The following is an 11,550-nucleotide window of genomic DNA, read 5'->3' as shown; positions in this document are numbered from 1 at the left end:
TTCTTCCAAAGAGTTCAAATCTTGAATAAAAACTTCTTCCACTACATTTTAGAATTATATGACTATCAAAATTGTGACAATAAGTTCGTAAAACACTCCTAATGATCCAACAAGAAGACGTATTGGGAGGGGCAACAATGAAGCAATAAAGGGTAACAACAAATTAGTTCTTGAATCTGATGCTCCGGCTGATTCCTGCGTTGATTCCAGAGGTCTCCCCGCCGTAGGGACCAATAGGCTTCTTGACTTCTCTTACCTGTCCTTTTCTACGCTCTTGTGCTTTCTGGTGCTTCAACTGCGCAGAGAGATAGAGAGAGAATTGAGTTAACAGAAAACATTTAGTAGCCTGCAACATCAAATGTGCTAACTATTAGATCAAAATACCTTGTACTTCTTTCTTGGATTCTTGATCAGCTTCTTGCGAGCACGAGTAAGTCCTCTGTTCTTCTCCATCTGGAGTAAATTTGGAGGAAGAGAATAATATGGTGAGACAAGAAATAATGGTAAATCTTAAATAACCGATCATACGAGCAAAGTTTAAATTGGCTCATATTTACCTGATAAGTAATGTGGCGTTTCCCATCGACAGATTCAGTTTCGACCAAAGATGGAACTGTAGAGGACCTGCAGTCGCAAAGAAACTTTAGCAAACACAAATTAAAAAAGTGAAATCAACAACCATTATTTAAAAGCAAACACAAATTACATCATTTCATGACAATGGGATGATGTAAACTAAAAACCGTAGCAATTAACTACAAAGCAAAAAACACCTTGAATAAATCTGAGCTTTGGCAGCAAGTTTTGCAGCTCGTTTTTCTTTCACTTGTTCGTAAAATTCATCTTCTGAATCTCCAGTTCCACTATCATCCATCTCAACATCTCCATCATCCGAAATAGCGCCATTTTCATCTCCAGCATCACCATCAGACTTGATTCCAGCTCCTGCCAGTACTCGGAGCTCATGCTTTCTCCGCCTCTCCCCAATATCATCTCTCTGAGGTAAATCATCATCACCTGAGACAACCTTCTCATAAAGATAAAAAGAAAAATTTAGCATCAAAATGTTATTATTATTATTATTATTATTTATAATCATAACTTGATATTTGTCAACATAAACCAACATCACGATTATGTATTCTTCTTTGGTTAAACAAAAAGATAAGGAAAAATAGGAACCATGCCAGGTTATCCTGAATCCTGATTATATGTAATGTTGACACAAAACAACTAGACAACTAATGTTTGGATTGCATTCTCCACAAAACTGCGACACTAATATAGCAAAACAATATCCAGATGTAAATAAAGTTAGGGGATAGAAATGCAAAGACTTTTATCCTATTTGAATCTACCAAGAAAAATGAGAAGCACAATGATTAGCGATGAATCTCATAAATCTCACTATGGCTCGTAAACTCAGAAAGCAGTTAAAAAACAAGAATTGATTAGGAAGACAGTAGTATTAAAGTTCATACCTTGGACTTATTTGGATTAGCACCAAGAAGTTGGGAGAGCTTACTTGCACGCCCATTGGTCAATCGATGGACGGTGCCTTCAGCATTTACAGCGTCATCATCAAAATCATCATATGATTCCAGCTTCCTGTTTAATTCAAACTTTAGTTGAATTAGTCTTCACAGCATAGGTACAAGCATATTTAAAAATATACATAAGAGCATGCTGATACCCATTCAATGGCTTTAGAAGTTTCCGGGGTTTATCAGTTTTTGGAGTGATGGAACTGAAGACACCCTTCTGCTTCAACTTTTCCTCAAGGGCAGCTCTTACTTTCAACATTTTCATGCTCTGTACACCAACTTCATCATTCTGCCACATACTAAAAAGTCAGCATAAGACAAATTGATAATCTTCATAAAGCCATAAAGAAAAAAGCAAAAACAAAACTTAGGAAAGAGAACAGAAACTGAAACTAGTTAACAGATCTGCCATGTATGATTTACCTGACATTTGCGCTTTCCCACCTTGTTCTGATTATCCTTCAGAGACTCCACCTTTTCCAACACAGCAATGTCATGTGGCTGCAGTGAATTAACATATGAATCACACAAGAGACCATTATTAAATAATTATAAATTGTACATTGCTGAAAAACAAGAAGATTAAAGCAGTAACTACCGCAGCTGCTTCTTCTGCCTCAACAAAGGCAGGTGGGCGACTGTAACCCTCAGCAAGAGAACCAGATGCTACAGTAGCAGTCTCTTTACCCGACTTCACTACTGCTTCCATCCCATTATATTTGTTGAGAATTTCCTCAAAGTCAGATGGTAGATTCCCATCAAGTTGCTTCATCTGTTAAGTGAAACCCACATTAGCCCCTATCTTACTGAAGAACCGAAACAGCAGTGTACACTCCACATAAACCACTTTTGTAATTATGCTTGTGCTTAATCAAGAGCAACAGGAAAAGCAGAACCTATACTTCATAGGTAATATATTAAACTGATCTACAGGGCCCATTTTGAGACTACTGATGTTTGACCCAAGGGTTGTCATTTTCATATTGCCACACATCAGTTCCAGTTATAACGACCACCAACTCAGTTGTAAAATTCATCCTGATCGCAAATGTGGCCTTTCTTTTTGCAAATTCAATAAAAGGTAGTTCCATCAAATTGAACAAAAAATATACGTGAAGATAGCAATTAGACAATCATTGATTAACTCGTACATCAGCTTAGGAGAGCAATTACCAGAAAGGTTTAGGCATTCATGTGTCATAAGTTATACCTATCTATTCAAAGAGGCAGTGAACTTAATGGTGCAGATATGAACCATATTAGTGATGTATCCATAGATCTCTGAAGGCTTTTGACTTTTATGCATGAAGAAACACTTTTAACTCATGCATAACAACTATGTACTAACAACTAACAAGTGGTTTCTGCCGTGATATTCAGTGTGCTATAGGTAAACCAACAGAAACAGCATGACCAAAAGAAAAAGACCAATCAGAAACAGACAAATCCAACTATCCTGTGCAGAGTATGGTCAAGAGAAGAGTTGTTTAGAATCCAGAGAAGGGACAAAACTACCCACCATATATTCCTCCAAGATTAATTACATACAACTTATTAGCGGATCATGCATATTCCATCTTTGGAAAGAAACATATAAAAAAATAGTAGTTGAGAGATTGGACCAAAAGCATGCTGTATTATATGCATATATAAGATGTATGCACTTTTATTTTAATTGATACCTTAATTTCAAAAAGAAAACCATAAACAATAAATAGATCTGTATAAGGCCAGCAAGTACAAGATGCTTTTTAAATTTAGCAAAGAAAACATGCTCAAGAGGGAAGAGAAAAAGAAGACCTTATCCAACAAACTCTTGATCTCTATTAGGCGAGCAAGTACAGGATGATCACGAACTTGTTGGCCTTCGGACTTGAGAAGAAGGTAGAACGTTATGGCTTGACAATAAGCCAGCAGAAGAAGCTGCTTTACCTCTAAATAGCGCATCCCTCCTTCCAACATGACCTCCCCATTTTTAACCTTCATAACAAGAAAACATCAATAATGCTTGACACCAAGTTATCAACCAAATTTAGCATAACAGAAGATAAATAAAAATGATAAAAGAGGGAAAGGGCTCCATTGATACAGGTTAATCACATTATATCAAACAATAAGAAGAAACCTAAAGTTACCCAGCATTCTGCTATCCAAATATTAAATATTAAAACCACAACGACATATGTACAAGCCAAAGGACTTCTAAGTGATCCGACCGTGTATTCTTGAAGTCTTCATTGATTCATCATATATGCAAAAAATACCCAAACCGGACCATTTTATTAAAATTAGTATTTCTTTGAAAGCACCATGGGTCGTCTATTTATTTCATCACAATCTGATGTTTTTTACAATTTGGCTAAATTTTTTTAAAAGATGATCCATGAATGAAGACTTGAAAAATCAAAGATTCGGATTGTTGAAATACAATGGGGAGGCCCCACCCTCTGCATTGTATTTTAAGAAACCAAACCTTTCGGGATCCACGTCTTTATTCACAGATCCTCTTTGAAATAAAATTGACAAAATTAAGACATCACATGATGATGAAATAAATAGACGAACATGGAACTTTGAAAGAAACACGAAAATGACTATCATTTCATCAAATGGTTAACTATTTTCCAATTTGGGTGCTTTTTTGCAGAACTGATCAATGAACAAAGACTTGAAGAATAGACAGTCGGATCATTCAAACCAAAAAGGGAAATAACAACGAGAAGAATGATACATTTAAACCAAAAATTGATTTGTCCAAGTATCCAAACCAGATTCAAAAGACTATCCTGAAAAATTTCCTCATTACTCTTCCTAACAAACCCTCCATGCCAAGATGCCAACAGAGAGACAAGCGATTCCAGTAACTCAGAGTTCTATCACGAGAAGCATGGAATGAAAGGCAAAAGAATAAAAGGAGTTATACCTTGCTTAAAAGTGGATCAACTCTGTTTTGAAGTTCTTCAAGTGCATCATTCAGCTCTGACAACAACCCAATTAATTCTGGAGCGGAACTGTAGGGCAAAATGATTAAGTAAGGAGGCCAAAGTATCCTACAGTAAAACTAAAATACACACCCAAAAAAAAAAAAATTTGTGGATTTGCGATTAGCAACACAATAAGGCAATGAATTGAGCTTAAGAGCATTTGTAAAGCAGCAGAATACCACATTGCACAGAGAAATCACACTTCTCTCAGCAACCAAACAAAATAATAATAATAATATGAAAGTGTCAAATATAAGCACATATCATCGTACAAAACCTATATAAAAAGCTCGATGCCTTCTACCCGGAGACAACAATTGGCACTTCAACCTATTCCTCAATTTCTAAAACAATATTGTTCCTATTATAACCTATACTATCATGCCACCCCCATTTTATTGACATTTATTTTCTTTCTTTGTTGACATTTATTCTCTCTTTGTTGACATTGTAACAATAACAATTGCTGACGAGAACTGCCTACAAGAGAAAATAGATAAGGAAGACAAAAATAACAAAAATAGAGATCTTCAGATCAATATAATTTTTTTTTTAAAGATCTTAATATAAAAGAAAATTTAAGATAAGCATAGTAAAAAAAAATTCAGATGCAGTTTTAGTAGTGGATGTGCACCACATATTAATAGTGGATGTGCTTCCAAATTGCCCCAACTAATATTTCAAAACCTCATTTAATATACGGTAGAAGTAGTTAAAAAAAACATTAAAATAGATTATTATGACTCCACCCTCAAGTTAAAACAGAAAAAAGAAGGGAAGAAACATTCTTGATTTCTTTAACGTTCTGTTCAAGCATGAATTTCTGGTCCTAGGGCATTTCAACAAATAGAAAATGCAATTCATTAAAAAAAAAAATTCCAAACATGTTGGAGGAAGGAAACCTCCATCCCTCCTCATGAGATGCAGACGACAGTCAATATGTGGTGATTTAAATTAACGATTAGGAAGCAAAGGAGCCTCAACACACAAGATGCATTGATCTACTGAGCAAGTCAAGCTTTGATTCCCTCGGCATCTAGAGCCAAGGAATTCTTGAGTTGTTAAATTTGTTGGGAAACTTTTCAGGTTTGATGAGAATGAGTGACTAAACAAATAATAGATCCATATACCAAACTGGATAGAGAGAAATCACGTATGATACATATATATATTTTTAATGTCAATGAAAAACCTTACCTATATAAAACATCCATTTTCTCCTCCTTTGACAAAGAATTCAAGTCTTTCTTCACCTCCTCATAAGCTGTACCCATGTCATCTGAAACTTCAATTCCCATTGGAGACTTCTTTGTAATTTTTCCCTTACGTGAAATTTCCTGCAGAAATGAAAGAATTTGATGATATGCCATTTGTAAGAACATTTACATCATAATACCCGCCTTTGAACAGAAACTTGTAAATAATTAAGTTCACCATCACTTCCCATGACAAGGAGAGACTCAAAAAAAAAAAAAAAAAAAAAAAAAAAACTGATGACCCAACAAAACCAAAGAAACAACCGTATCTGCAAACCCCACCTCAAAAGTTAATTCGGCATCACTCTCATTTTGACAAATATCCTCAAGCCCAAAGTCTTCCTGCGTTGCTGATTTTGCCCTTTCTCTTTGCAGCCTCAGCACTTCTGCCTCTTCCTCTTTCGCAGACTCATCGCCACTTGATTGTTGCTTCATCAATAAAAAATAAAATAAAATTCCTAAATCTTATTAATATATGTACACAGGAATCCAGTTATGCACATTCGATTGAATTTGAATGGGGAAAGAACAATCATCACTGGAAAATGGTCAGCAGTAAATTTGTAATAAATAAAAAAACATGAATAGAAGTAGGTAAGCAGACAGACATTTAGAACTTAAAGAGCATGCCCTCACCTCAAAATCACGATTATCAGCATCATAATATTGCTGCTTCCTTCCACCCCATACAGGGTTTTGATCTTCCTCATCCTCTTCATCATCATCATGCATTTCATCCTCAACTCCACCAAACTTTGCCGTTAAAAACTTTTGCTGCCTAACAACTGCAGGCAATACATAAATAAGAAACAAGTTATGTAAACTCTAAACCAGGTATATAACTTGTAAGAGGAGTTGTTGGAAGTAATTACAGAAATATAATGATTTTTTCACCTAAAACACAAAAAGTGTGCAGGTAGTATAATGGAGTTGAACCAAGGGATTTTGTACAAATGATGAAGACTGAGTCATTCATACAATGAACATAGAGCAAAGAGCAAATCATGTGAATTTCATTATATGCACCGCACCCTGTTTAAGTGGTGACATAACAAAGTTCACAAAATTTCAACACACTGCTAACGCACAACAATATTAGGAACTTGTAACGTGCCTCTAAAAGTTCACACAATCTATAGAATCAAATAATAAAAGGACATGTTTCTATTCTAACAATTCAAGAAAACTTGATTTCTTTTATGCTTGACAACTTGAAGTCGAATTGTCAAAGAACCACTGAGCTACACTTATAGTAGGTCAACAAAGAACTATGGCATAAAAAAATACAACCAAATGACATTTTTATTTTAATGAGAAATCAAAAGATCTTAAACCATCTTCCTTACTTTTTGCAGCAAAGCCAGTATCACGGGTGTCATCATCGTCGCCATCATTAATATTCTGTAAACAGTATTAGCAATACTAAATTAAAATCTGAAAATACAGATAGCAATAATTACTTTGATATCCCAATTCTATTTATAAAACTCACTGAAAAGACGAAAACAAACACTATCAAAAACATCACAGAGTTGTATCAATCTTGTAATAGGTCCACAGAAACTATTAGAACTTGATGAAAGGGAAAATAATAAAAAAGAAAACCTCAAAGTCAAAGACAGGTTGCTCGTTATCTTCATCGGAATCCTCAGCCTCTTCATTAATGTCCAGAGGAACAATATCTCTTTGTTTGTGAACTGCAACCAAAGAATTCGCAAAATCAATCACTTAATTTTCCAAATAAGAATATGCACAAGAAAGGATTTTAAAATATAATTACGTTAAAGGGAAAGTGAACATTGAACACATCACTTTCTCTCTCCAAATTACACGGGGTGACTACAGTAAACATATAAGAATGTCCAAAAATAATTTTCAGAAAACCAACTCCGTGATCAAATAGGTACTGAACAAACACCAACTCAACTATCAGTACCAGAAAATAAATTTCACCACAAAAAAGTACAATAAAAAAATCATAGAATTAATCAACATACATGCATCAATTTCGTCGTCCATGTCATCTTCAATGACACCATTTTCATCACGGAGCTTTCTCTTATTAGGCTTTCCATCGACTTTCTTCTGACTCTTTCCTCTCTTGCCCATTTTCTTGCAACCTTCAAATAAGATATACAATCAAAGCATGAAGGTAATTAGTTGTCGGTGTTAGGTTTCCTTCTGCTAACTTGGAAAACAATGACAGTAGTAAAATTAATAGATTGAAAAATATGAACATGGGGGTGTTTGATTCACACCCAAAACTATTTAGAAAACAACTCGTCCAAATAAAGTATGAAAATATTTTTTAAACAATCCAATCCAAATTGAATAGAAGTGGTATTTTGATATTTCCTAAGAGTCACTGAAGGGAAAAGAAAAAAAACTCAGAACTAGGCCTAGGCACGGTTTGGGTCGGGTCAAATTTTGACTGACCCGTGGGCCAAACCGACCAAGACAGCGGTTCTCGGGTTGGATCGGGTCAAAAATGAAACCCGAAGTTGGGCCGACCCGAACATACAAGGTTCGGTTCTGGTTTTTTGGTCGGTTCTGGGTTGAGCCCAAAATCATTTTTTTTTTCTTTCTAAAAGCCCAATATTGTTGAATTTTTCAAAAGCCCAATATTGTTTTTTTTTTTTTTTTAACAATACCAGTTTTTCAAGCAGCCCATCAATTAAAGGTTTTCCTTGCCCAAATTATGTAAATTCAACTATAACCTGTTTTTTTTTTTTTTTTAAAAGTATCTAAACTATCAAATTAAATTTCACAATCATCATAAAACTACGAAATTAAATTTTACAACCCATGACCCAAAAAAAAAAAAAAAAAGTAAAGCACCAAATATATTCACTTGTATCAGTTAAGGGAGCTGCAAACAAAACATGTTTTGCAGCTCCCATGGCTTCTCCATCATCATTGTTCCAAATATCACAACTATAGAATATCAGAGCAGGAAATGATTAGTTCTGCACAAAATGACAGAATCTAAACCTTTGAAAAACAAATATAGACCAGTCATTCAATCAATAAATAATTATTCAATAAAAAAAACTAATTAACCCAAATATTAGCATTCATTCATCAATAAGATACTAACACAAACATGCTACATAAGGAAAAAAGGGAGAAAACAAATAAAAGAATGAATGCATTTAATCAACAACAAGTTAAGTAGATTCATGCCAAAAATACAGATTCAAGACAACTCAATTAAATAAATTGAAACAGATTCAAGGCTAACAATCGAACCTAAAATACACAGATAAAAAAATCAGAAATTAAATCTGAAAACAATAAAGAAAGCATCCAAACATAAACAAAACTAAATTCCATGTATGTCTACGTCTAGGAAAATGTAGTAATAGAGTGCAGAAGGGCAAAGCTAAGCCTGAATTTCATCTTTCAAATTGATGAAAACCATATTGCCAATTTATTCATAAATTTTATCACATCGAAATCAATTATATTAATACGATACCTCAGTGCAAAGACACAATTCGGGGCAATTCGGACCACTGTGATCATGTTACAAAGAATAAATTAGATAATTCACAACACTGAGTACAGAAAAATTGAACAGAGTATACAATGAAATCATTGACATGAAAATGTCATAGTATAAGAGTGCTTACCAGAAAGCTGCAACGCAACAATCTGCAGAACAAACAGAACACAGGAAGATTAAAATTGAAGGTCAGATCATATTCACATAAAGAAAGAAAATACCAAAAATCCATACATCTAAAGTAAAGCCATATGGAGCTGATGATTTAAAAATATATAATTCTAATTCTCCCATTCCTTTTAAGCCACACACAGAGATTGAGACAGAAATATTTATACCTTCAATTTTGTCTATTAATCCAAACCCACAGAGACTAAGCACAACAACTGCAAAATTAAGAAAAAATTGCATCAATTTCAACAGAATACCAAAATTTCGAAACCCTAATAATCTACTAAATTAGGGAAAATGAAAACAACTAAGAATCCAAACTAAATACATACAAATTACCTTAGAATGAACCAGAGCCCTCCAAAATTTACAAGGATTCGCTCCAAAAACCAATGATATTGGATTGATGTTTGGTTAGGTTTGGAGAAAGAGAATGAGTCTCGCGTCTCTAAGAGACTTAAAGATGTGACTGAGAGAGAGAGAGAGAGAGAGAGAGAGCGAGCGCGATAGAGACGAGTTGAGAGAGAGACAGAGAGACAGAGAGGGCGCGCGATAGAGATGGCGGCCGATGAGGTCGGGTTAGTCTCAGATCGGGAGAGAAATAGTAAGGTTTCGTGAGCGAGTGAGAGATATTAGATACAGAGTGAGTCTGAGAGGGTTAGTGAAAAAATAATAAATTAAAATTTGAGAGAGGTTCTGATATAGTGCAAGCAGACCCACCCAAAGTTCTTATTTAAGCCAATGAGACAACGCCATGTGTCAAATGCATATATAATTAAATAATGGTTGGTTCGGTTCAGGTCCAACGGTTCAAAAAATTTTAGACCCGAAGCCTGAACCGAAGTCAACGGTTCGGTTCAGGTCCAGCGTTGACTTTTTCGGTTTGGTCAAAAAAACCTTATTTTTCGGTTTGGTTTGGTTTGGTTCGGTCGGTTTGATCGGTTTATCGGTTTTTATGCCCACCCCTACTCAGAACACCCCCATACAGTATCGATATGGAACGAAAGATTTAACGACTCAGTTCTAGAGGAGAGAACAGTACCTGATAGACGACGTCGCTGCTACAGAACGGTACCTGAGCGCCGACAGCAGACGAGCAATTAGCTTATGAGCCTTTTTGGACGAATGGATTCGAAGAGGTAGGATGCGTGATAAATGGATTGGTGTAAGAGCAGTTCCAGCGGACAGCCCAGCCCAGGCAAAAGGCCCCTGGTCTCCCAAAATCAGCTCCAGCGGAGACATCCAGCCGAAAGAGCTGGGGTCCATCAAGCCCGGGCAAGGCCCAAGGCAAGATAGCCCGAGCTGCTGTCTGATTGACGCCAGTAAAGAAAACAAATCTAAAAAAATCGAAAAAAATTCTAAAACATTACCAAAAAAAATCCAGAATTTTTTATATATAGTTTTTTTAGTTAAATACCCAATTCTACACCTAGTCCTATTACAAAATCCTATACCATTTAATCTTTATAAACATACCCAAAATAAATCCAAAATCAACAATTGTATATTTTTTTTAATTTAATTAATAAGATGAAATACCTTTATTACCCTTTTTAGCATTAAATTAGTTTTAGATCTCGTTTAAAATCTAAGGAAATAGCCCTAAATGCCACCATTTTTATAATTGTAATTAAAAATACCACTCCTTCCCAATTTTTGTACAACTATCACCTATAAATATAAAATTATTGTCCACTGATTGCAGTTTTTTCACAAGTCCAGAAATTTTGTTCTCTCTTAGCTCACACAGTTCTCTCTCTCTCTGGCACAACTCTCTTTCTCTTTGGTATATGTCTATCACAGCTCTCTGCGTCTCTCTTGGCTCTCTCTCTCTCTCTAGCACAACTCTCTGTCTCTCTCTTTGCTCTCTTTCTCATAGCGCAGCTCTTTCTCTCTCTAGCTTCGTTATGTCTGTTTCTCCCCTATTCGATCTCTTGCTCTCTGTTTGGAATCGCGAACCCCTCCCTTTAGCTATGTCTTCTGAATAGCTGCTTGCAACCTTGAAGCTCTAGTGGATTGCCGACCTCGAAAAGGTAGTGTTGATGGTTATTTTGTTAATATCAGTGGGATTATGTGAAATGGGTTATAGT

At 35.3% G+C, this 11,550-nt stretch overlaps 1 protein-coding gene across 4 annotated transcripts; it reads right to left on the bottom strand.

The window, feature by feature from the left end:
- Positions 1 to 10,109, bottom strand: LOC18792589 (something about silencing protein 10). Of its 4 annotated transcripts, XM_020557352.1 has the most exons (20): positions 9,800 to 10,108; positions 9,628 to 9,675; positions 9,417 to 9,438; positions 9,263 to 9,299; positions 7,782 to 7,904; positions 7,390 to 7,481; positions 7,131 to 7,185; positions 6,421 to 6,569; positions 6,067 to 6,213; positions 5,726 to 5,865; positions 4,468 to 4,555; positions 3,345 to 3,524; positions 2,143 to 2,316; positions 1,968 to 2,045; positions 1,694 to 1,833; positions 1,482 to 1,608; positions 774 to 1,027; positions 558 to 624; positions 385 to 453; positions 1 to 295 (listed from the first exon to the last, which is right to left on the bottom strand). In XM_020557352.1, exons 5-20 carry the CDS (start codon positions 7,891 to 7,893, stop codon positions 164 to 166), a joined length of 2,004 nt encoding a protein of 667 aa, XP_020412941.1. In that variant the 5' UTR covers positions 7,894 to 7,904; positions 9,263 to 9,299; positions 9,417 to 9,438; positions 9,628 to 9,675; positions 9,800 to 10,108; the 3' UTR covers positions 1 to 163. The 4 variants fall into 4 exon arrangements, with proteins under 4 accessions (XP_020412941.1, XP_020412980.1, XP_020413008.1 ...); XM_020557391.1 differs by lacking the exon at positions 9,263 to 9,299 and having other exon boundaries at positions 9,800 to 10,109; XM_020557419.1 differs by lacking the exon at positions 9,628 to 9,675.

This window comes from Prunus persica, chromosome G1 (genome assembly GCF_000346465.2).
Source record: "Prunus persica cultivar Lovell chromosome G1, Prunus_persica_NCBIv2, whole genome shotgun sequence".
Classification (NCBI taxonomy): domain Eukaryota; kingdom Viridiplantae; phylum Streptophyta; class Magnoliopsida; order Rosales; family Rosaceae; genus Prunus; species Prunus persica.
This window is presented reverse-complemented; position numbering and strand designations above follow the sequence as displayed.

Coding starts and splice junctions, on each gene's coding strand:
- LOC18792589 (XM_020557391.1), bottom strand. CDS start 7,893: ATGGGCAAGAGAGGAAAGAGTCAGAAGAAAGTCGATGGAAAGCCTAAT. Junction 7,186..7,389: donor AACCTGTCTTTGACTTTGAG/GTTTTCTTTTTT, acceptor TACTGTTTACAG/AATATTAATGATGGCGACGA. Junction 2,317..3,344: donor TCAAGAGTTTGTTGGATAAG/GTCTTCTTTTTC, acceptor TTCACTTAACAG/ATGAAGCAACTTGATGGGAA.